The sequence below is a fragment of the Pyricularia grisea genome, chromosome I (genome assembly GCF_004355905.1).
Source record: "Pyricularia grisea strain NI907 chromosome I, whole genome shotgun sequence".
Lineage (NCBI taxonomy): Eukaryota > Fungi > Ascomycota > Sordariomycetes > Magnaporthales > Pyriculariaceae > Pyricularia > Pyricularia grisea.
The window spans coordinates 696,438-720,656 of NC_044973.1; the positions used below are offsets into that span (position 1 = coordinate 696,438).

A 24,219-nucleotide genomic window follows, 5' to 3' on the forward strand; every position below is an offset into this window, starting at 1 on the left:
GTTTCCGGGTGCTTCCGGTCGGTCCCTACGCGAACTGTCAGACGGTGGCCACCTCCACCTAAAACCATCCTGGTCTGGAGCGGGCTGTCATCCCAACGTGGGTTGGGGCGGTGGCTGAGCCTGTCACAACGCTTCGCTTACGACCTGCATGCCTGTTCTTTTTTTTTTTTTTTTTTTGTTCCTCCATCCCGTTCTCAATGTTTTCTGTGTGTCTGCCAAAAAGAGTGACATATCAACCTCATTTCCCACAGAGAGTTATCAAAGCAAACTGTGTACATACACACCCAAGGGGTTGATAAAATTAAATCCACCCCAGATTTGCTGATAACCCATATAAACACCTGCAGCAATACGCTGCACTTACTAGCTTTAGCAAAATTCCATTGAAATTGCTGTACGAAAGAAAACAGCAATTTTTTTTTTTTTTTTAATTTTTTTTTTTTATATAAAACGGAGGTATACTAGAATCTCAACACCTTTAAATTTTGATCACTCCAATATTTTTCAATTGGCATGTTATGGTTCAACTGTGGCAAATGTTTTGGTGTGTATTTAATTCTGTCAACAGTTTGACACCCCCTCCTCACCCTCCCCTAACACCCCCTGGAAAACATAACTATAGCGGCAACGCAAGGGAGGCTCCGTGCCACGCTGTACAACCCCGCCGCTAATTGGTTCACGCTACACCAGATACAGCACCGACCCTTGCCCCAAGTGTGTCGTGATAACAGAATAGGGAGGAATGCGGGTGACGGGAAGGATGAATACGATTCATGGTCTTTCTTGGTCTACGGGGAAAGTATCCGGGCTCCATGTTGCACAACAAAAAAAAAAAAAAATTTCATTAAAAAAATAAAGAAAGGTGTCGCGAAGGTAGTGTGAACATGCCGAGGAACTATGAATCTAGGAATAAATAATGGACGGTTGAGCTGACATGGTTCAATAATTTGCTCCGCAGAGGGGGACGAACAACGAAAGAAAATAAATTAAAGAATTAATGAAAACGTAATAATATATAATATCAGCTCCCCATTTTCCCCAATTTTGCTGTCCCCTCTGGTTGATTTTATTGCATTCGATCTTGACAGCCGAAAAAAAAAACAAGAAAAACCATGCGCGGCCCAAATTTGTCTCGAAAGTGCCCGTTAGAAATGCCTTCGCCCGTTTCCATGGCAGAACTTGCGCTCCAAGACTACGAGATGCAGCTGATGCTGCTAGAGCAGCAGAACAATACACGACTGCTGATGGCCGTACAGCAGCAAGCACACGAATATCACATGGGGGAGCCACCTTCGAGCGCACAAGCACTTATCGAGTCCTTGAACATCGCCCATAATGCCGCGCTCCAGTCAAATCATGTTTTGCAGACAAATTCGTCCAAGGGTATTGCAGAAACCGGGTGGTTGGAGCTGCACATGATCGAGGGCAAAGATGAGGTCTTCTTGGAGCGGCCGTCGTGGACCTGGACTTCGCAGTATCACCGACAATTAGATTTCAGCCCACAGACGGTACTCGATGAAGACAGCAAACATTCACAACGACTGCTATGCGAGGCCACTTGTGTGGTCCGGAAGTACTACCTACATCACTGCCAGCCAAAACAGCCCGTTAATATCCCTATTCCGAACATAAGACCCCAAGGGCCAGCTGCCACTCCGCCTATCCCTATCAGAGAAACCATCAAGGTACAGTCCGACGAAGTCGCTGCCGCTCTCAAAAAGTTCCTCCAGGGACAACCGACATTTACGACCGATTTTCCCGACTGGGACTTTACAGCGCCGTTGGAATCGCCGTTTCTGTTCTGGTATCAGTACGGCAACCAACCTCTGCCCCAATCTATACCCCCATGGCAAGCAGAGCTGCTGCGTCCACTTTTTTCGTGGCTCGCCAGCCACTACGGTGCAATACACAAGGAAATTGCGACCAGAATTGCCCTAGGAGCTGTATCTAGGTCGACCATGCAATTCCTCTTTCGTCCTGGGCAGGCCGTTGTCGACATGGCCGCCGAAGGGTTCCAGGGTTACATTGCCACATCACGGCCGCGGTGGCGGACGAGGAGTAATCCAGAGTGCATCGCCAGCAAAGACGAATGGGAGCTCACGGCCTGGTCGTACGCCTTTCGGCCGGGAGGGTTTGATCCTATCCACGTTCGTCTGCGAGTTTCTCTCGATGCATCAGATCAGGGATCAGGATTTGACGTGAACAGGATGGCAATTCAACCACTTTCGTTTATCAGCAAGGAGATCTACGCCAAGCTGCGACTACGAGGAGCAAATATGTGGAGGATTCGAAGTGGAGGCTATTACGAGTACCGGATCGATTCCCATTATGACTTTAACTTGGTGCGTGTGTTTCCTTCAAGTTTGGTTCACATCTGTTGTTGCTCCCACATTGCCATGATCACTCAGCTGCTTACACCATTGAATGCGATGCATTCGTGCAGCACCGAGGGAGATGCTTGATCGATATCGATGAGTACAGCCGCCTGAACCCGCCATCCGGGGAGCCAGCCCCGGGAGTGTCGAGGCCGAGGTCCTTGCAACCGACCGATGATCGCTTATTAGTGTTTCCCAGCAAAGTACCAGTCTACGACCTTTGCAGGGAAGTTTGGGGTGAGTAAGGGAGCAGATTCCAATCCTCTCCTTGTCAATCCCCTTCTACCTTTTGACCAACTCATCTCTCTCAATGTCCGAAGACTAATCAATTTTTTATTGCATTGGAATCAAGAGCAAGTTCCACCAGAAAGCATCCAAGAGGTGGTCTTCATAGAGTCACCAATCAGCAAAAGTGCCCTCAGCTGGCAAAAATGGGAGGTTTTGGGACAGTTGATGACCCCTGACCGCGACCTCCATGCCAGTCCCAGGCCGCTGGTCAGCTTATTCCACGGCCCTCCAGGGACGGGAAAAACCTTTGCAGCGGAAATGATGGCCGACTTGGCCATGAAGCCGCTGTTTCGTATCGCGTGCAGAGACTTGACGATCGACCTCGAGACCGTCCAGACGAGGCTCGATCCCACGTTTGCGCTCGCAAAGAGGTGGAACGGCATGGTGCTGCTCGAGGACGCTGATCGTCTCGTACAACAACAAGACGACTCTTCATCGGAGCAGGGGCAGCAGGCACGTCTCGGTCTCGTGTTTTATCTGCTCCGGCTGTTTCAAAATTTCGACGGCGTGGTGGTTGTCACCACGAGCTGCGTCGAGGCCTTTGACGAAAAGCTAAAAACGGCATTTTCTTTCAACCTCAAGTTTCACCGGCTCGACGGACCTGGCTGCAGGAAAGTCTATGTCAACCTGATTGACGTTTTACTAGAGAGAGGACTGGGTGGAGCAGTCGCGGGAGCGGGCAAGCGCAAGCATGGAGAAGAATCTCCGGGTGCGGGAAAAGCAACCGACGCCAGTGATTCAGCAATCCGAAGCGCGTGGCTTACTGCCGCACAACCACTAGAGAGGATGGGGATGAATGCGTGGGAGATAACCAGGGCCTTTGAGACTGCGTTGCGCTTGGCAGGATCTGAAAGGACAACGTTATTACCGGCTCACTTGACCCAGGTCATAGTTTGCATGTTATGATTACAGCAATGGAATGAAATGAATGATCAAAAACATGTCCTCATTGGCTCTCTTTCCTTGCAACAAGAGTCAAACTTGTGAAGTCATCATAACTGGTTTCAAGTTGCTAATACTTTGACAAAATTTTAATCTCTTCAGAGAATCACCAGGGGGCGCAGCATGCCGACGAGACTTGCCGACATCAAATACCTACCTAGGTAAGGTAAGTACGGTACGTCAGCAGCTGGACACAGCTAGGGTTTGGGGATTAACCCTACCACCAACTTTCAACTCGCTAGCCAACACATAGACCCACAGCGCGGCGACGGACTCTTCATCACGCTTGGCGCACGTTATCGGCGGATGCTTTAGTCCCTAAAAAAGAGAAGCCAAGATAACTAAAGACGGAAGGTCGCACCCGACCCCGCCCTGTCAAAATCCGCTTTTGGTTTTTAATGCTTGCATATTGTTTGTGTGTGTGTGTGTGTGTGTGAGAGAGAGTGAGAGAGAGTGGGGGGAGTGAGAGAGAGAAAGAGATAGAGAAAGACAAACAGACAGTCAGATAATCAAAAGAGCTACTAACCCCTATTTTTTCTTTTTCTTTTCATTTTAGATAATCTACACTCGAGCTTACCTATCTAGGTAACCAGCTCAGGAATATTTCATCTCAAGCTTGCCCCAACAACCTGGCACGCCAAGCTTCTCTCACCTTCATGGGATAGGCCCCACTCGCAATCCCACCATGGTAAAGTCCCCGGGGGTGGAAACAATTTTGCAGTGACCATGGCCATAAAACTGTGTGTGAGCATGGGTCAATTCCAGGTTCGCATGGCTCGCTTAGATATGTTTGTCAAAATCGCGTGATCAGGAAAATCCCCCAAGGTATTGATGCACATAATCCCTATCGCGGATCTTGCTTTCGTCTCGATCGCAGGTTTCAGCGACACCATTCCGAATCTAGAGTTTAGAGCATGATCTTTATTTATTTTTGTTTCTTTTTACAAGCGAGTTGCCATTTCAATCATGCCTGCGTGGTTGCCGAGGTAGACTACCTACCACGTAATTAGTCTTTGTACGCCAGCTGCAGCATCGGCTGGCTGAAGCGACCAGCATGTATTCCAGATCTGGAGGCGCAGCAGGATTGCGGAGTTATGCAACACTGCCTTAAACCACCAGCCAGTTGGGCGCTGCTTGATATACTCTGTAGTGGAAAAATGTTACCATGCCTTACCTAGGTAGGTAGGTATGTTATCTCAGCAGCCGGCACTCTTCCGGTGCTCTTTGTCCGCTTTCCCCGTTTTTCCCGTCTTAAAAGACAGGCATCAAACTCCTTGTTGAAAAAGATTAGGAAGTATCTCTGCGGCTTATGGTTCATGAACAGACTCAAGTATCCACCTACCCAACCGAGCTTAATCGTACCCTATTTTCTTTGCATGCACGCCCCCTAAGCAAGGAATACGGTAGTTGCATTGCAGCAAACTTGGAGAATTAATGTTATTTTCTTCACACTCAAACTGTCAAATGTCAAAAAGCAACTTGGCCGTCATAAATTATACCCATATATGCAATCCATCATCGTAATAGCCCCTCCTACCCCTAAACTCCATTGACCCTAGCCAGCCGATGCCCCTTGAATCTCCCAACTCCAATTAGATAAGGTAGTAAAAAAAAAAAAACAAGCATTCTATTCGCCGAAAAAAGAAAACCAACCAATCCCTATCAGATATCCTTGACGAACCCAACCTCAACAACCCTATCCATCGACAGCCTCAGGTTCGCAATCTTGGCCCGCGTGTTCTCCCGGATCCACAAGAATGTGCTCAGCACCATGTTCCTGAACCAGCCCGTCTCGGCCCGGACCCTCATCTGACCCTTGCCGACCACGTACATGACCTTGTGCGCGTACGCGGCGTCCACCCTCTCCAGCTCCGCCACGATGCGCGCGTTCCTGTCCGCGCCATTCACCATGGCCGCCGGGACCGATGCAACGTTGGCGGCCGCCGCCGCCTCGGTATCCAGCGGCGGCAGGCTCCTGCGCTTCCTCATGGCCTTTTCGTCGTCCACCGAGCCGTTATCTCCCGGCGCGTCCACCGTGGCGGCTACGGCCTCGACCGCCGCGCCGGTCGCGACCGCCCACTCGGCGCTGTCGCCGGCGCCGCGCTCCACGCCGCCCCTGGCCACGAACTCCCGCAGCTGCTCGTACACGAGCCCGGCCAGGTCGGGGCTGATGACCTCGTCCATGAAGCCGTGGCGGACGACGACGCGGTAGCAGCCGGGGATGCCGCGGAAGCGCGAGACGACGTAGCGCTGGTGGTCCGGGACGGTCGGGGTCTCGACCGGGTGCAGGTGGAAGAAGACCATGACGTCCGGGACCGCGACGAGCTTGGTCACAAACTGCGTGAAGACGGTCGGCGTCATGACGCCCGTCTTGTCGAAGAAGATGCCCATCCCCTTGATGCGCGAGAGCTGTTCGCCGCCCCACTTGTCCGTCAGTCGGAGCGTTGCCGGTCCCATGGTCGCTGCTGCTGCCGCCGCCTCCGACAGCAATGGCTGGTCCTGCGAGTTGATGGAGCTGACGTCTATGGCCGTCTTGTTGTCCGCGTCGACCTTGCGGCTGGGCTCGACCGTCACCAGCGTGCCGGGCCTGAAGCGGTCTTCGGCCTCGGCGCGCCACTGGTTCTCCTTGCCGAACCTCCACAGCAAAAAGAGCGCAGCGAGCAAGCCGCTGACCAGCAACGTGAGCCAGGCGCCCTCGGGGACCTTGATGAGGGCCGAGCTCAAAAACAGGCCGTCGAGCGTTGCAAAAACGAGCCAGGGCAGGAAGACGATGAAAGGGTTGATGCGCCAGACGATGAGTGCCACCAGGGTCACCATGCACGTGTCGAAGAAGGTGACAAACATGACGCAGACGCCATAGGCGTTGCCCAGCCTCGTCGTGTCGCGGTAGACGGCCGTCACCAGCACGGTCCCGGCCATGAGCAGCCAGTTGAGGAAGGGTACGTACACCTGACCATGGAAGGTGCTCGACGTGTGCACAATCTTGACCTGCGGGCAGTACGAGAGCTTCATGAGTTGGCTGACGAGCTGAAACGTCGCTGTGATGATGGCCTGACTGGCGACGATGGCTGCAAGCACCGCGAGGATGAGACTGGGGTACAGCATTCCCGGTGGGACCGTGTTGTAGAAGGGGTTTGAGAACGCATCCGGATTCACGCTGATAAAGGCCGCCTGGCCGGCGTAGCCGATCAGCAGGCATGGGTATGTGTATGTAAGCCAGCTGAGACGGATAGCGCCGAGACTAAAGGCACCCAGATCAGCAAAGAGGGCCTCGACACCGGTGAAGGCGAGCAGGACGCCGCCCAACATCTTCCAGCCATCGGTCTTGTAGTCCATGAAGAACTTGATGGCAAAGTAGGGGCTGAAAGCTCGTAGCACGGTCCAGTCGTAATGGATGAGATTGTAGATTCCAAAGCCCAGGTTGAAGGCCAGCCAGAGAATGACGATGGGTGCGAATCCCGAGGCAAGCCTGGCTGTGCCGAGTGGCTGAATCGCGAAGAGAAGCACAATGATGGCGCAAGTGGTGCCGACCACGACCGGGTTTGAGATATCCGGGTTCACGACAGTCAATCCCTGCACGGCGCCCAGAACAGACTGCGCCGGTGTGAGCACGCCATCGGCCATCACCATGGATACCGACATGACAGCGATAGCCTTGAGCAGGCCGCGGACAAACATGCTCTTCTCTAGTGTACGGCGGATGCGATTGGTTCCAGGGTCAAGATCCATGGTCTTGTGGCGCTCAACGCGTACGAGGTGTTGTTCACGCGGGTCACGATCTGTAATGTTGGCCTGTTCTGTATGTTAGCAGGGAGTTCAAAGAACATATCGTAGGTAGGGTACTTGGGGAGACTAACATAGCGAGTAAGCAGCGAGTAGGTACTGAAAGTTCCACCTTCGCCCTCATTGTCGGCAAGAAGGATGATGATAACGTATTTGACGGTCACGATAAGAGTGATGGCCCATATGACAACTGACAACACCTGGACAACACTGTTGGGATCCGGTGCAGTTGTGAACGTTGACGAAAACATGTACAGTGGGCTGTGAAGCTATACGTTAGAAAGAGAAACAAAGACGGATGCGCCTTCAAAGTATGAGGAGATACGTACCTGGTACCAATGTCACCATAAATGACACCGATGGACTGGTAAGCGAGCCTTTACGGTGGAAAGACTTCGTGTTAGCAACTTTCCACAGAGCCGCACAGAATCGCAACCGAGGAGAGTCAAAATAAAGTCATACCAAATCAATGTCCTGCCGCTAAAAACCTGCTTCTTCTTTGCTCCATCATCGAGCCAGCCTTCTCCGTCCTCATTGTCGACACCGGGCGTGACGGCCTCGGTTCCAGGCCTCGAATCAAATGTGATGTGGCGAGGCAGGCTCATGCGCCGCTGAATGCTGCGGGCACTGTACACGCCGCCGACGAAGCCCGTGTCGACCCTGGTGATGGGCACGCCGGTGCTGTCTGTGTGCGCCGGGTGGACGTCATCTGCGATCTTTATCTTGGCCGCATCGCTAGGGCTTGACAGTTCGGGGTCTGCCATGGGAGGAAAGTATATAAGTGCCCTTTGTTGGGGAGATTTTGTCTTGGCTGGACAGACAAATAAATGGTGAATAAGTTTTATGTCAGATCCTATCTGGCGCAGTCCCCGGACTACTCAACGATGTATAGGGTGTAACAATCTTGTTCAAAAGAAGAAAAGGCCCGAAGCGGGAAAAGCAAATGTCATAAGGATATCCGAACTGTCATTGTGAACGACTTGAGGGTGACTTGACGAGGACTAAATCAGATTGGGGGGGACTCAGGTCCTGATGGCGGACGGGGGCTAGACAGGTCCATTTATGAGGAGGGACTTTTTTTTGGTTACATCGACCTTTGCGGCGATTGATGACAATTCGCGCAAAGGGAAAGTATACTAACACCGTTTTCAGATGGGAGTCCACTAGGATCAGGCCCTCTCGAGAAACAATAAAAATCAAGAGACGCTGCGACGCTCTGCTAGCATGGGAAGCCCGGAGGATCCAAGGCTTAGCGCCTCCCGTCTGTATCATTAGCAACTTAGCATCCGAGGGAGATCGAACAGGCACCGTCCTTGATAGGCTTTAGATTGGGGTCTCAGTCCAGATTGGTCAGTTACGCTTGTACCATGTATCCGTATGTTAATTCTTTTTACTTGCGCCACCCCGATGTATGTGTCAAGGGCTTGGGGAAAGATAAGTAAGTCAAACATCTTTCCTGCCCAGGGGCAAAAGCACGTGCGGGTGGGAAGGTTCAGAAACCACCGGGATACCCGCCAATAAACTAAGCAAAAAAAGGAGAAATCCAAACAGCGCAAGTTGCTCATCCTCCGAGGCAAGCTTTGCCGCGCGAAAGAGGTAGCATTAGCGGGGTCAGAAGCCAAATCCAGGCGGGGGGCAGTGAAAGGCAATGCAACATTTCTGCATGGCGTAAATCTGTTTGACCGTTGGTCATGGTGCAACTCAGACCAAGGCCGGTAGTGGTTTTTATTTTTTTTTTATTTTTTTTTTATTTTTTTACATGGTGGCTACGAGTCGTCAGCTTTTGATGGATGATGGGACGAAAAGAGGCGAGGAATTTGGAGAAGCTTGTGAAATTCAAGCTTTCCTTGGCTGCGGAGAAAAGAAAAAAAAGAAACTTCTCCAAATTCAAGTGGTTCTATGGATCGACAGTGACTGGGGATGGGGTTATTACTCCTGAGGCAGACTGAACACAAAGTAATCTTTTCTTAGGCCTGACTATTAGTGGATGAGGCACCGGTTGTCTAACATTCCGAGTTTAGTCAAGAGGCGGCATTGTGCGAAAACAGTAAGGAAGACGCGGTGACAAGAAAATTGATCGCCCTTGGATTTAGCGGCCCCCCGTTCTATCTAGTCGATTCTGTCCCCACAGCCACCAAAAAGCTTGACTAGTTAGGTACCTTAGGCGGACTAACCTGTTGGAGTAGCCGGCGTCCCCCTAAAAAAAACGCCCAAACGGAGACAGAGTGGCCTGCGTCCAGATTGAACAAATTTACCTACAATTGCATCACATGCAAAAAGTGTCTAAATATGGACGCCTGTGTGCACGGCTGGTTAGCTTTGGCATCCAAGCAAGGACTTGATCACCCACTTTTTCCCAGAACAACCATTGCTGGGTGTCCTTCAAACCGAAGGAACTGTCACTGACTCCGATTTGTATGAGGCATAAATTGCACAAAATGCTGCGTGACGAAGCCCATCAGATCATTGCACAGTAACGTGAAATGAAGGCACAAGTCATGTCACCGCATCAAAAGATGGGCCAGCGAGCCTAACCAATTTCATTTCTTACAGGTGATTAGGATTTGGGGCACACCACCGTCGCGGTTCTGCCCGCCTTTTGCCAATGGGCGGCTGATTTGTCTATCCAATGGAACGCTATTTTGGACTGTTGACAACTTGACGGCAACTAGGGCTTGCCGATAAGCATATATGCTCGGAGAATGCCCTTGACCACCCCTCGTTCATCCCATACCTCATAGCTTTGTGTATGATGCATCAAGTACCAGGTAAGCTCGCTTCAATAACTCATGTTGCCTTTTTCGCATCTGCCTCGGTAACTATGTGGTTCCAACCAAATTCGTCCTTGACTTTACCAAGCTGGATGCCCTTCAATTGTGAAAGCAGCTTGGTGCAGATCGGCCCGGCATCCGGTTGAGATGAGGGGACATAAATGGTTGTTTCCTGATCTACCGTTACATCAAGACGCGGATGTTGTTTGACGGTCGCGGCCAGGGATTTGGGGTCGGAGGAGCTGATCTTTCTAGTAATAGAACGAATAGGCACGAGCGACGCTGCTGTCCCTGCTGCCATCACCTCGCTGAATGTGGGCAACTCCGAGTATTTGATCTTTAGATGGTAAAAGTTGGGATGTTAGATAATCATATATGAGTAGTAATAGCACTTGTCTACGTATACTCACGGATCGCTTCTCAACCTTCCAGCCAAAGCTTGCACCAATGTCCTGGATGCTTTGACTCGTCACACTGTCGATCACATTTTTGGAATCTGGAACCACAATGGTGATGTTACCCTGACCATCGTCAATCGCACCAATAAAACCACTCGTCGAGAACTCGTCGATTTCAGAGTGGGTTGCCGAATCAAGGTGCAAGTTTATCCCGTAGCCCTCGGCCCTGGCCTTTTCTCCCCACTTGAGAACTGGCGCGTAGTTACCGCCGACCTTTGCGCTTCCGGTCCCGTTGGGCGCAGCGCGGTCAAACTCGTCCAGGATGAAAGCCTTTGTGGGGGCCGTGCCGTGGTAGACGCCCGTGGGCAGTACGTAGACGGCAAATGTGTATTCTTCGCACGGGTTGAGCCCCAATTGGGCCGAAGAACCGTAGATTTGTGGACGGATGTACATGGCGGCACCCGTCTCGTGTGGTGGAACGTACTCGGCGTTGCGTGCAACGGCTGCAGCCACGGCGTCCATAAAAAGCTGGACCGGGACGGGAGGGATGCAAATGAATGACGCCGAGTGTTGCAGGCGCGTGGCGTTGCGGTCGGGGCGGAATATCTGGATGGTCTTATCGCCAGGGCCGCGGAAGGCCTTGAGGCCCTCGTAGGCCTGTACTCCGTAGTTGAGTGCCGGCGCCATACCGTGAATTCTGATATAAGGGTCCTCAACCCATTTCAGCGGTGACCATTCGCCGGTCTGGACGGAGTAGTGGGATTCGATATGGCCGTTGACTGTGCGCAACAAGTGGGAGGCTAGGTCAGCAAACCAAGGCTTATGACGGCTCCAGAGGGAGACAGGACGAGGGATAGGCTGTGGCGCTTACCCTCGCGTATTTTGAAGCCGACATTAGACCAATCTATAGTAGAGACTGGCTCGGGAGGGAATGATGATGCCATGGTGCAGAATAGAAGTTTTCAATTGCTGATGCTTCCTTGCAGATACGTGTAAATGGCAAGAGAGGTCAATGAATGGAGAACAAGAGTAGGAAGAAGAAACGACAATCAAAGGAGGGTTATGCAGTAGACAGCAACAATTCTGATGTTTGCGACAGAATGGCCTTCACTAAATGTAGGTAAACAAACACAAACAATCAGAAGATGACTGTGTGCGCCCTACTTCGGCGTCAAGATGTCATGTCATGTCATTTCATCCAATATTCCGCAGCTTCCGCGCCCTTCGCTCGTAACCACAACAAAAAAGTTTCGCCGACATCGCAATGGCGGGGTCGTGAGGGTACCTGCCAAGCCCCATTAGAACAGGGGTCTCTCCAGCTGATGCTTCCGTTTTTGCAAAAAAGGGGAGGGCAGGTCATGTGACAGGGGTATGGTACAGTAAGCGGCATGAGCTGGCTGGCTGGAATCAAGGTTGTTACCAAGTAATCAAACAAATTTTCCCTAAAATCCGGGGTAACGAGTAATTAAATTTGCTGGCCGATCAACCTGTTGGTACGAGCGATACGAGCCGTTTATCATCAAGCCCCTCGGTCAATCCACCGATTCGGGTACGAATTTCCTGGGTTGTTCAAGATGTCTCCTCGAAAAGCATTTTTTTCTTCTTCTTCCAGCCCGATAAGAACCCCAACCGGATAAATCATTTTCCTCAAGTTGCCGTCATGAAGGGCATTTGACAAAATGCGACCACGCCCATTCGTTTAGCGTGACAGAAACTCAAAAACTGTTCCAACGGCGTGAGGCATGCAAAAAAATAAGGAACATACGAAGTAGCTTAAAATCAAACCCACCCGCCCTGGCGACAATTTACTAGGTCTAGAACTAGTTCTTGGTCTAGAGCATACACTTGTAGGCCATTTGCGATAAAAGCTTTTTTTCCAGATGGACGTTGCTTTGATCGCAGCCTCTCAATTGGACTGGCCTGCAATTGCTCACTGGGCGCCACAATGTGGCAGTGACCAAAAAAAAGGAAAAAAAAAAAAAAAAAATGAATGTCCAAGATGAAAGCCCACTGGTTAAGGTGCTGACGCTTGGCCAATGATTGGCAGAAGAGATACGATCCGGGAGCGGGTTACTGTATTTGTGGTACCGATGCTGACGGCTGAAGTGACAATCTCGCCGCTTAGTATTTGGGAGCGATCCAGCTTTCGTCGATGATATTAAACGCCTATTCCTTGGCGGTGAATACGTCTGGATCACCGCATGCCCTCACTCATTTTCAACTCACAAAACAACTCGCAAACAAAGCACATCCAGTTTTCCCACAAAAAGCTCTGATTTATGAAGCCAGACCGCTGTACACTTATCTAACAAAGCCAATGTTGAGAAATTCAATGCTGCTCTGCCTTTGGCAGGCAGCCAACTTCTATTGCTGCGTTGCTGCCACCAATTTACCTCGAAAAGAAGCATCAGCCCAGGCCTTTGCATCTTCCGCCGACGGGAAACTCAAGTTTACAAAGATTGATGCACCGGTGCTAGGTCCAGGAAACACAGGCTCCGGAGCCACATGGAACCTCACCATGGACGACAACACTACCGGTGCCAAGCAGACAATCACGGGTTTTGGTGGCTCTGTAACTGATGCCACGGTCGTTGCTTATAACCTGCTACTCACCGACAAGAAAGCTGAACTACTCCGAAAGTTGATGACAGAAGATGGCGCCAACTTCAGCCTCATCCGTCATACGATAGGGTCATCCGATCTTTCACCGGCCCCTGAATACACCTATGATGATAACAACGGCCAAGAAGACCTTGAACTGCGTAGCTTTCAGCTCGGAAAAAGTGGGACAGATATGGTATCCATGCTAAAGGAGATGAAGGCTTTGCAGCCATCCATGATCCTTCTCGGAACCTCGTGGGCACCGCCGGCATGGATGCAGCTAGATCGGAAACTTGTTGGCACGACTGAGAAGAACAACTTTGACCACAAGTATGAGGCACAGTTCGGCCAGCTCTTTGTCAAGTACTTGCAAGCATACAAAAATGGTGGCGTGGATGTCGATGCCATCACAATCCAAAACGAACCACTCAACAGCAATGCCGGCATGCCCAGTCTTTATGTTTTTCCTGAAGAATCTGGGAAGCTGATAAAGGACCACATCGGCCCGGCAATCCGCAAGGCTGGATTCAACACCCAGGTCTGGGCATATGACCACAACACTGACAGGCCCGACTACCCTCAGACGGTACTTGACATTGCCCGAGAGTTTGTTCCTTCGGTTGCGTGGCACTGCTATGCTCCCGGCGAGAACTGGTCTGCTCTTACAACCTTTCACAAACGCAACCCCTCCGTCAAGCAATTCCAGACAGAGTGCTGGACATCTGCGAAGCAAACAAAATGGAACCAGGCTTCATGGTTCACCATGGGCCCGCTGCAGAACTGGGCATCGGGTTCGATGGCATGGACGCTTGGCACCGACAACCAGGACGGCCCTTACTTGCCATATCAAGGTTCTTGCGGAACTTGCACGGGTTTGTTCACAGTAGACAGGAACTCAAAAACCTACACCCTTAGGACTGACTATTACATGATTGGGCAATACAGCCGATACATCCCAAGAAATGCCGTGGTACATGTCGTTACCGGCAGTTACAGCTGGCCTGACGATACCGGTGTGGAGAGTGTGGCGACGGTCAACCCGGACGGCACTCGAACAGTGGTGATCGAGAACAAGCTGAAGAATGACGTTCATATCACGCTCCACACTGCGAAGAGCAGTCAGGTTTGGAGTGGAAAGGTTTCCGCGAAAAGTGTCACTACCTGGCTCCTACCCCCGGCATAGGAACTCGCGGCGGAGGACGAAGGCTCTGTGGTGGGATCTCGCTTTATTAATTTGATTTTTTCTGTTTTCATTATAATATTTCTTCTTTGACTCGCTTGACTTCCCGCTGCCTTCTCCGTCCTCTGCCTTCTATTAAATGTACTCGCATTTTTGCATTGTCTGTACTGGCACAGATACCGAGCGCTGAAGTCAGCCTTGCAGCTAGCTCACTTCTCTTATCATGGAATTTTGGAGGTGTCCTATTGCTTCGCGCAGAAGCCGCGACTGCTCCAAGACCACTTGCAGCGGCAAACAGATGGAAGGGGCATTGAGCAGAATATCACGCAATAATGCCAATTGAAAAAACCACCAATTATCGATTGGCTGCTTGATCTTTTTCTTTCTGCAGAGAATTGAACCCAAATAGAATGTCTCCCTCCTGCTGCAATCAAACTGTCATCACCTAACAGAAATATTCGTGCTACGCCATCGTAAGTTTAAGTGACATGTCCAATAATGCTGACATCGAGCTAACTGACCTCCCTAGACCTGTTTGATTCACCGTCATTCTTTGCCGTCTCAGCAATCGAGAGCTTGTCTCTGTCGCTCCCTATAATCGACAATTATTACTTCACAACACAGTATGATAACACCTGAGAAAACATGCTCCCAAGCTCACTTACTAGCATATATCGACAGTATAAACACGATACCGATGTCGTAGCTACTTGGCTGGCCACCACAGCCAAGCATCTTGGGTACGATTCGTCAAAATTGACCCTCTCCAGACAACCGACACAAAAATCGGGAGCCCATGACACAACAGAGGACAGTACTTTAGCTTCCAAACCATGTGAACCCCACAAAGAGCCCCTCAAAACCGTTCATCCTTCTGTATAGGGTCGAAGGCGGTTTGTCCTCGCCATTCGCGACTTTTTGCCTCTGGCAAGGTATATAGCGGGCCAATCTAGGCGCGTTAGATTTCCAGCGTCATTTGCCACAGCCATCGACCGTGCCGTGCACGCGCGGTCGGGCTTCCAGGCTTTGCTAAGCAAAACTGGACACATCACCGATGACGCTGCCGACTCACGTCATTCGCATTTTGCCGAGATCCTCGACGATGTGCGCGGGTTACTGCAGCCGTTCATTTTACCCACGGTACCTTTCACTACTGGCCCATGCCGTAGTTTGAGCAAAAAGAAGCTATACTACTTTAACTCATTCACACCCCTCACTGTTTATGACACCCCAGACATGGATGAAACGGCCGACGGGAATAAAACAGCTCAGCCAGTGTACGAGGCGGAGCGTGAGGACACATTTGAAGACGCATACTGGGCGTTTTCAATACTTTTGCATGACTTTGTTGCGCTGAGGGTGCAAGTCAAAAAGCTGTGGGAGCGGTATGCACGTCACGAATTGCACCTAGGGAGCGTGGCCATCGCGACGAATGCGGCCATCCAGATTGCTCGCAGCCTGGAAGAGGACGTTCAGCATTTGTTCGCTGCTCATGGTGGCATCCATGTAATCCAGAATCAGTGGTATGGGATTCTTTGCGACAATGCCGGCCACGATCCAAGGCCAGGACCGGGCGAGTTGCTCAACTGGGATGCATACCACCTTGCAGACCATTGCTTCATCCCGGCGAATTTAATCATCGCAGCATTCTCAGAGGCTTATGTTCGGGGAAAGATGCACCATTCCAATGGAGACTGTGGCTGGTATGACGAACTCGCAACAGCAAGTGATCAAAGGACGGAGTTCTTTCACAGCAAAGCTGCTCTCTCGGAAATATTGATGGAAACTGCGGTCGTATTTCACGTCTTGTCCGAGAATGAACCGGTTCGTTGCAGGGACGAATTTAGTCTGGCAATTTTGGCAATGTTGAGTTGCAGTCAGCCGAGCGTCCCGCTCTCACTCAGTCTTGCCGGGACTATGTACCTTGATAGTCTCGCAATGCTCAAGGGACAGCTCGATCGTCCATAGAAGGAAATGGCGGACCTCGATCAAATGATCTTGCAGACCATTGAAACTACTGTAAGTTTCCGTGGAGAGATGCGCATTCACAGCTGGTTGGCCGAAGATGAGATTATTCTCCAACGACTTGCCGCTTTATGCCATGTCTGGAGAAGCGACCCGACGGCAAGATTCAAGAGGAAGCATCGCATTCCCATGAGGCCAAAAATATTCCTCAAGCGTCACCCGCTCTTCTGTGGCACTTGGCTCAATGCACAACTTGCGCATTTTCACTTTGTTGGAGTGGCCTACGCAAGCGCCTAGGGGTCGCTGGCTTACATGGCACAATTGGTGCATGCCCTGGAAGCGGAAGGTCTGCTGCCCCACGACAAGCGCTGGGACGATCTAGACGCGGCGCGACACTTCCAACCTCGCAGTTCATTCTTTGTGGGCAGTCCTCCGCGAGATGTCGAGGCGCACTTTCGAAACCACGCGCTCATGATGGGCTGCTCCCTCACAAACTTTGCACGCAACAGGCGGGCAAAGAAGACTGATCTCCGCAGCAGAGGCTCGCCGCGGGGTCTGAGAATTGGAGCGCCCATTACAAGGTTCACGGGGGACTTGTTCCGCGGGATCGGTGCTCGTGGTGGTTTGTCGGTTGAGCAGGTGGAGCAGATATTATCCAAAGGTGCGGACAGGACCAAATTGTGGCCGGATGGTCGTTCATTTCCGGACACGCAGGAGAGTGTGGAAGCCGGCAAAGTTCCCCACGACCATGAGAAGCAACGGCTGGAAGATGGCGACGTCTCTTGCAAGCCTGCAACCCTTATCCTGCACCTGGCGATGGCGCTCGAGGCCGAGATACCCGAGGCTACCTTCAACTATTTTACGGTGTATCGGACGACGTGGCAGGCGCTGCGCGATCTCTGGGACGACAATGCATCGTATTTTGACAAGGTGTTTGGGGAGCTCGAGGTGCTGAGAGACAAGTCGCGTGGTCCATCACTTGTGACTTTTATTCTGATGGCGGCGACGGGGAGGAACGACTGGGTTGCGTTAGGTCGGGACCTCAAGCTTCCGCTGGAGCTTTCGGCCAATTCTATCAAGAAGATGCTGGATAAAGGGGTGGGCAGGGTTGCTACTGCAGAACTGGAAGGGCTGGGGATTAAGATCGATGAGCTACTATAAGTTTAAAAAGGTCTGCCTTGAAAGGTTGAGGAATTCCGAGGCTTGCACTGTCAAAGTATGCCATGTCATGTCAGATGGCCATCGCCTATAATGTCTAATCTCTAACCACTTCTAGTTCTAGTTTGTCTTGAGAACCCCTAGCTCCCGCAGTAAAATTTCTGCTCCCTTCTCTCCTATCCCGAGAGCTGTCATGTTTGTATTGCCGCCAATGTTCTCGGGCACAATACTCAAGTCTATGACCTTGAGACCTTTTACGCCATAAACATTCAGGCTGCTATCGACGGCTCCTTTTGGTCCACCTTGACCATCACCGTCTCTCGGACCCATCCTCGCAGTCCCAAGCGTGTGCCACGTCGTTTGTACCGCGTTCCTGACGTAGGCCTCCACAGCGGCGTCGTCCTCGGCACCGTAAACAAGGTTTGGTACCTTATCGGGACCGCCATACTTTTCCACCAGCGACGGTCCGTCCACGGGCAACCGCAGCAGGGCGGCATCGGAACCCGCGGGGAACGGAGGGTGGGCGTAGGCCACCTCGCCGCGGTAGCTGTCGAGGCGGCGGGCGATTTCGCGCAGCTTCTTGTACGTCCAACACGCGGCGGAGACGTCGAAGGAGGAATGTGAACAGGAGGAAGAGAATATCCCCGAGTCGAAGGCGGGCTCGTTCGAGTTGGGCGACGGGCCTGTTATGTGCACGCTGCCGCGGCTGTACGGGTACAGGGTGAAGCCGGACAGGGCGATGTTTTCGCAGTTTGGTTCGTCGCTGGGACCGGGGAACCTGTGCGTAGGGGGGAAGGGGAAAGGTTAGCTGGATGGGGCTTTGCTGGTAGGGAAAGGGACGCGAAGAAGTTTCGTTTAAAGGGGGAAAAAATAGGAGGGGAAAAAAAGACTCACCCTAAAGCCATACAAATCTGCGCCAGACCTCTCCCAGGCCTATTGGCAAAATCCCTCCGCCATGCCTCCTGAAACTCGGGACCGAGCGCCTCGACCTCGTCGGCCGTTGGGCGCAGCTTCGCCGCCGCCTCGATAAAGTTGGACCCGCGCCTGCCGTCCTTGGCCAGCTCCTCTGCCATGGCGGGCACGTCCTCGATGGAGCCCAGCAGGGCGACGTTGCCCAGCGTCTCGGGCGCGCAGGCGGAGCGGAACGGCACCAGCAGCATGTGGTGGTCCTGCAGGTTCTCGCCGACGGCGGGCAGGTCGGCCTTGAGTGGGACGCCGGCGCGCTCCAGCACGGCCGCAGCGCCGATGCCGGACCGTTCGAGGATCGAGGGCGTGCAGAGCGCGCCGGCGGACACGACGACGGTGTTGAGGCGGCTCTTGACGGTGTATGATGATGATGATGATGATGATGACGGTTGCTGGAAGAGAGGGTTCGGGACGAGCTCGATACCGCAGGCTTTGTTGTCGTCGTCGAGAAGCACGCGAGACACGTTGTGCTCGACCAGGACGTGCAGGTTCGGATGCTGGCCGTCGCGCAGCAGAGGGTGCAGGTAGGCGTGGGCGGCGTCGGAGCGGTCGCCGGTCGGGCTGACGAAGCGCAGGTGGCGAGATACGGCGTCGACGGTTTCGAGGTCCTGCAGGTCAGCCGTCTCAGGGAAGCCGAGCGTGTTGACGGCGCGGATGAACTGGTTCGTCACCGACTCGTTGCGGTGCGTGCCGCTGCTGACCTGGATGGGGCCCGTCGAGCCGTGGAGGGCTGCTGAGCCGGTGCCGTGGTATGTTTCAGCCTGGAAGGGAGAGATGGGGTTAGAATTGGTTGGGACGGGACCAGAAGTAGGCTGGAAGGTAATTTTAGGGCTGAGGTATTAGGTTGTCTTACCTTTTTAAGGCATGGTAGCATGTCTTCTGGGCCCCAACCTGGGGTGTTCCAGGATTCAAAGTCGGACCGGTGACCTCTTGTGTACCTGTTGTTGCAACAAGATTCGAGGTGTCAGCAGCAGCCAACTAGATATGTATTCGTCTCCAAGCGACCGAATCCCGATCGCAGAAGCTCACAAACGCACATCAAAAAGTTGATGCTCGACCCGCCGCCCAGTATACCTCCCGTCGGCACCACCAACTCACGCCCACCTAGCTCTTCCGACTTGCCAGCACGAAAGAACAGGGCCGTTTTGGCGCTAGGATCTTGGTTCTTGATAAATGCAAAAGGATTGATGATGAGCGGGTCCTTGTAGTTGTCACGACCGCCCTCGACCACGAGCACATGCAGGTCAGGGGCGGCGGCGGCGAGTCGACCGGCTACGACGCAGCCAGCAGTCCCGCCTGTTTTGCCATTTTTATGCGTGTCAGCATTCACGGTATTATTCTAGGTTTTAAAAAAAAGAGGGATTTTGTGTTGTGGGAAATCGTCGTACCACCGACGATGATGACATCCACCTCCTTGATCTCATCTGTGAATTTATTATTGAGGCCCATGGTGGCGACTTTGGATATGCAAAGGCGGGGGACCTTGGTCGAGGCTAAATTGACTGCACTACGTTCCAATTACAGATAACTTGCTATCATGAGGGCTGGTTTATATATACTTGCTCAATTGAACCCTCCCCACGAAGGCGTCTTATCATTGACGGAATTATGCCGAGCCCATGCCAGCAAGCAAGAAAGTCGCCGACCCTGGAGCTTTTCTCGGCCTCACCCCTCAATCTATTCCCCCGCAGTGTGATGAAGCAGAAGATCACATAAAGCTGACCCGGAGAAGCAAAAGTGTGGCTTGGCGGAACATCTTTTTGCGTCGCACGGCTGTGCTGTACACATCCCGCGGCTGGGCGCAACAGGGTATGTCTGGCGTCTGCATGTACTTAGTCTTTTGGGCGAAGAGTTGTCCAATTGGTTTATTATTATTTTTGGGGGGTTAATTGAACTATTCTAGTTCTAGGCTAGTCGGCTAGTCTGGTTCTAGGCTTTGGCTTGTATGTAAATTCCCTATTCTGGTTAAGAGGTAGGTTTCCGGCAGGGAGTCGAGCTATCTTGACTGTGGCAATACGCTGTAGGGTATCAGAATCTAACGGAAGGGTTTCGATCACGATTCCTGAAATGGCGTAGGGTTAATACCCGATGGTGGGTTATAGGAGTATAGCCACACCACATCATATTCGGCGATTTACTTTGTATGGGAGATCATTTAATCTGACTGTGTTTGATATTATTTGCCAATGTTGCAGAAACCCCGCACGTAAGACACTGCAGGATCAATCGCAGCTGAACGAGCACCATCCCCTATTCGCATTTTACCCAGTTGCCAGCTGTCTAGGTATATTTTCAGGCATGCAAGTCGCGCATTTATATCATGAGGGGAAAGCTTGAATTTCTTTCAAAAGTTTAGCTAAAGCGACAAACTTGAACGCATATCTAAGGTAGGCATGCAATTGGTCCATCGAGATAGGAATTCGTACGTGGGTAGCATTCTTGCATATTTGTGTAGTTGCGCACATTGCAGAATTCTCCCTGCCAAACTTCCTACTGTATTTATCTTGAGTGAGTCTTAACGTTGCAGGAGGGGAATCGAACCAAGTATAGAACTAATCTCAAGTTGAATAGGATCGGATAAGACTGATGATATTGCGCCTAGTATAATTCACCCGATGAGTTTTCGATGTTGATCAAACCCAAGAAACATTAAAGTACCAGCAGACAATCAGTGCTCAGTAAAAAATGAGTTCCAACAATAGCGTGTTATCCAAACTTCACAAGGGCATTTCAGGACAGAACGGATACCGACACACAAGCTCAGCCCTTGACAATTTCAAACCCATCCATCCGATCCAAAGCCGCCCGTATCTCCTGCTTATACGCCGGGATGCCGCCCGCCCAACAAACAGGCTCGTAGACCTTGCCGGGGATGCTTCCTCCCATGTACGTGGATCTCGTAGTTGGGAAGAGGGTGCGGTCGTTGAGCTCGACAATCTTCTTCTTGTAGGCGTCTGCGGCCTCGGGCTTTGGGTTCACGTACCTGATGCCGCCGCGCGACATCTTGTCCATCATGTCGGCGATCCAACGGCCCTGCACCTCGACCGTCGACGGTCCGTTGCTGAGCAGCGTTGGGCCCTGCGGTCCGTATATGTGGAACATGTTGGGGTAGCCGCTGACCGTCATGCCGAGGTATGTCTTGGCGCCGTCTCGCCACTGGTCGGCCAGCTTCTCGCCCGTGATGCTTTCGAGGCCGAGCTGGGTCATTACTGTGGGTTATAGTGGTTAGTGATATGTCCATATATATAATTCAATGTTCTTTTAGAGATCTTGATGGGACAGACCTCCGGTCACAATATCCTGGTTGCATGCAGTCAAGTCAGTCAACTTGCGTCTGGCATCCAGCATAAGGAGACAACACAAGCTGGCAGCACTTACAAACCCCGTAGCCACTGCAATGACATCAAACTCGTGATGAGTCCCGTCCCTCAACATAATCCCAGTTCTGGTGAACCGCTCAATCTGGTTCTCCTTGATATCCACCAAATGGACGTTTTCTCGATTGAACTGCTCATAATAGTCATACTCCAGACAGGGCCTCTTGACGCCAAAAAAGTGCGGCATGTCCTTGGGCGCCAACAAGTCCTTCTTGACAGGATCCTCAATCCTTGCCCTCGTCTTCCTTGCCCAAAACCTATACGATTCCCTATTGGCATCTGCATTGCGCAGATTATCCTTGTACAGCCCAACCCAGTACCGAAACCCGCCCTCGCGCCAGACCCGCTCGTATACCTCCTCACGCTGCTCCGCCGTGTCGTCAAACGTGTTGCGCTCGATCCAGTCGTAGTGGAACCCTGCAAAGCACGTCTCGCGGTACCTGAACAGCTCGCCGTAGGAGCGCTTGCGGGCGTCCTGGTCCTCGATGGTCAGGCGCCGACGCCGCATCGGCAAGGCCAGGTTCGGAGTGCGCTGGAACACGGTCGTCGAGCCTGCTGTTGGGCCCCAAGCCTGCACGATCTGCACGCCCGAGGCGCCGGTGCCGATCACGGCGCACCGCTTGTCCGTGACGGGGATGGGGTGGTCGTCGTCGGGCCAGAAGGACGAATGGTGCAGTTCGCCTTGGAACTCGTCCATCCCTGGCCAGTCGGGAATGTAGCGGCGGGCAGCCTTTTGTAGGGGTTGGGAGTAGGGGAGTGGTTTAGATGCAGGGAACATAGGCTGGAAAAAAAAGGGGTTGAGCTTACAAAGCCGGTGCCGAGAACGAGGGTTTTGGCCTTGGAGATCCTCCCGTCCTCGGTTTGGATGGTCCATTTGCCTTGCTGTGTGTCAAACTTGCCGCCCACGACGACTGTGTTAAAGGCACAGTCCTTCTTGATGCTGAGGACCTTGTCGACGTGGTCAAAATATGCGCGAAGGTCCTTGTATGTTGGGTAGTTGCTCCTCCAGTTCCACGTCTTCCAGACTTCTGGCCACGAGAACTCGTACTCGGGCACCTCAGAGTCAACCCCGGCTCCGGGGTAGCAGTTCCAGCGCCAGGTGCCGCCAAGGTCGTTGCCGGCCTCGAAGACAACGACTTTGTAGCCTCGGTCGCGAAGCGTTTTGAGCATGAAAATGCCCGCTGGAATGAGGAAATAGTAGCTGTGTTAGTGACTGGACAATGATGTGGTCCTGGGTTCATATACTATTTAGATACACAAAGAACGCACTTACCAAATCCAGCACCAACGATAATGGCATCAACATCGAGATTATCGGCATATGGTCCCGTCTTCTCCAAATGCCGGACGGAGTAGTCTGTTAGATGCGTATTGAACTTCTTTGCCATTCCAGGGTCTCCCATGATGGAAGGGGAAGCGAGTGATGGATGGTGGTGAGAGGTAAAAGAAGCCAGAGAGTAAAGTATTTTCCTATTGGTTGTGTCTTGGTCTTGTATCTTAAAGACTCTTCTGGCTCACGTCCTTTCGACAACTTTTTCCTTGCTGTCCTTGTACGGTTATATAACTTTCGGATATTTACACCTTGTCCTATTCATTCGGCATCTTCCACACTTTTCGAGTATCAGTATCCGTAACAAAATGACCAAGAAATTCTGCGGCATGTTTTCCGCACTGTCCACAACTGGAAATATAGATCGCATGCCTTTGTTTGATCAAAAGACGTCGACGGTACGTTAACCGCTGCGGAGACGTATGCAACAGTCTTTTTTTCCATATCGTAAGGATGCATAGATGCGGGGCAGGCTTCCATGCCGACTGGCCGCATTCCTGCTCCGTTCTTGACCAAGCAGGGATCTCGGGGTTCCTGCGTTTTGTGATTCCGCACCGCACGGACTTGTTGATTCTGCCGTATACCGCAGTATGTTCCTCATACTCCACGCCTCCAGTCCGGCGATACCATGCCAAGCCACCTCTGCCGTGTATCAGTGACATGCTTTGCTAGCAAATCACTGGTACTCAGGCATACCGTGTCCACATAAACAAGTTTTAATATATATTACTAAATGCGGTTGGAATTCCGCAACTTCATCCATCACCTGACGCTTCTCGGTACTTGCTCCATGCTTCAAAGTAACAAGGCCCTTGCTAACTTCGAGAGAATGTGTTTTATTTTTTTCGTATATGTTATGATTTAAATATCTTGGTTGTATTCATGCGTGTGTACCCCGGATCCACTACCGAGTTGACTTACATCACTGTGCAGATCACCACCTCCGGCGACGTCGGTAACTAAGCCGACTCCGATAAACCATTCGTTCGAGAAGGAGGGGTAATGCTATATACTTTCTGCCTGCAGAAAACTCATATGAGGGTACAAAAAGTCAATGTGTCAAAAGGGGAGAACTTGCGTATTCG

At 51.8% G+C, this 24,219-nt stretch overlaps 6 protein-coding genes across 6 annotated transcripts; 2 read left to right on the top strand and 4 right to left on the bottom strand.

Moving 5' to 3' along the window:
- The first annotated feature begins 1,062 nt into the window (after positions 1–1,062).
- PgNI_05298 (uncharacterized protein) lies at positions 1,063–3,606 on the top strand. The gene is made up of 3 exons (XM_031125331.1): positions 1,063–2,342; positions 2,444–2,612; positions 2,728–3,606. Exons 1-3 carry the CDS (start codon positions 1,113–1,115, stop codon positions 3,567–3,569), a joined length of 2,241 nt encoding a protein of 746 aa, XP_030982479.1. The 5' UTR covers positions 1,063–1,112; the 3' UTR covers positions 3,570–3,606.
- A 1,661-nt stretch (positions 3,607–5,267) lies between these two features.
- Positions 5,268–8,753, bottom strand: PgNI_05299 (uncharacterized protein; the record flags this gene model as incomplete). Its single annotated transcript, XM_031125332.1, has 4 exons — positions 7,851–8,753; positions 7,718–7,765; positions 7,463–7,649; positions 5,268–7,397 (listed from the first exon to the last, which is right to left on the bottom strand). Exons 1-4 carry the CDS (start codon positions 8,150–8,152, stop codon positions 5,268–5,270), a joined length of 2,667 nt encoding a protein of 888 aa, XP_030982478.1. The 5' UTR covers positions 8,153–8,753.
- Positions 8,754–9,815: 1,062 nt separating this feature from the next.
- PgNI_05300 (uncharacterized protein) lies at positions 9,816–11,721 on the bottom strand. Its single transcript, XM_031125333.1, has 3 exons — positions 11,429–11,721; positions 10,570–11,336; positions 9,816–10,496 (listed from the first exon to the last, which is right to left on the bottom strand). The coding sequence occupies exons 1-3, from the start codon at positions 11,499–11,501 to the stop codon at positions 10,176–10,178; spliced, it is 1,161 nt and encodes a 386-aa protein (XP_030983321.1). The 5' UTR covers positions 11,502–11,721; the 3' UTR covers positions 9,816–10,175.
- A 1,168-nt stretch (positions 11,722–12,889) lies between these two features.
- On the top strand, positions 12,890–17,464 carry PgNI_05301 (uncharacterized protein; the record flags this gene model as incomplete). Its single annotated transcript, XM_031125334.1, has 7 exons — positions 12,890–14,276; positions 14,791–14,811; positions 14,868–14,961; positions 15,066–15,078; positions 15,221–16,162; positions 16,307–16,357; positions 16,601–17,464. The coding sequence occupies 7 exons, from the start codon at positions 12,890–12,892 to the stop codon at positions 17,462–17,464; spliced, it is 3,372 nt and encodes a 1,123-aa protein (XP_030983319.1).
- PgNI_05302 (uncharacterized protein) lies at positions 16,013–19,963 on the bottom strand. Its single transcript, XM_031125335.1, has 5 exons — positions 19,816–19,963; positions 19,465–19,723; positions 19,281–19,365; positions 18,356–19,188; positions 16,013–18,239 (listed from the first exon to the last, which is right to left on the bottom strand). The coding sequence occupies exons 1-5, from the start codon at positions 19,874–19,876 to the stop codon at positions 17,582–17,584; spliced, it is 1,896 nt and encodes a 631-aa protein (XP_030983317.1). The 5' UTR covers positions 19,877–19,963; the 3' UTR covers positions 16,013–17,581.
- Positions 19,964–21,187: 1,224 nt separating this feature from the next.
- Positions 21,188–23,307, bottom strand: PgNI_05303 (uncharacterized protein; the record flags this gene model as incomplete). The annotated part of the gene is made up of 4 exons (XM_031125336.1): positions 23,078–23,307; positions 22,612–22,985; positions 21,712–22,534; positions 21,188–21,636 (listed from the first exon to the last, which is right to left on the bottom strand). Exons 1-4 carry the CDS (start codon positions 23,205–23,207, stop codon positions 21,188–21,190), a joined length of 1,776 nt encoding a protein of 591 aa, XP_030983315.1. The 5' UTR covers positions 23,208–23,307.
- Between the last annotated feature and the right edge of the window lie 912 nt (positions 23,308–24,219).

Excerpts from the sequence above, each read along its gene's own strand:
- PgNI_05300 (XM_031125333.1), bottom strand. The coding sequence starts at position 11,501 with ATGGCATCATCATTCCCTCCCGAGCCAGTCTCTACTATAGATTGGTCT. Across the intron at positions 11,337-11,428 it reads CGGCTTCAAAATACGCGAGG|TCAACGGCCATATCGAATCC; the intron begins GTAAGCGCCACA and ends TGTTGCGCACAG. Across the intron at positions 10,497-10,569 it reads GGAAGGTTGAGAAGCGATCC|ATCAAATACTCGGAGTTGCC; the intron begins GTGAGTATACGT and ends TACCATCTAAAG.
- PgNI_05298 (XM_031125331.1), top strand. The coding sequence starts at position 1,113 with ATGCGCGGCCCAAATTTGTCTCGAAAGTGCCCGTTAGAAATGCCTTCG. Across the intron at positions 2,343-2,443 it reads CCCATTATGACTTTAACTTG|CACCGAGGGAGATGCTTGAT; the intron begins GTGCGTGTGTTT and ends GCATTCGTGCAG. Across the intron at positions 2,613-2,727 it reads CCTTTGCAGGGAAGTTTGGG|AGCAAGTTCCACCAGAAAGC; the intron begins GTGAGTAAGGGA and ends ATTGGAATCAAG.
- PgNI_05302 (XM_031125335.1), bottom strand. The coding sequence starts at position 19,876 with ATGGGCCTCAATAATAAATTCACAGATGAGATCAAGGAGGTGGATGTC. Across the intron at positions 19,366-19,464 it reads TCGAGCATCAACTTTTTGAT|GTACACAAGAGGTCACCGGT; the intron begins GTGCGTTTGTGA and ends TTGCAACAACAG. Across the intron at positions 18,240-18,355 it reads CAGATTTGTATGGCTTTAGG|GTTCCCCGGTCCCAGCGACG; the intron begins GTGAGTCTTTTT and ends CCCTACGCACAG.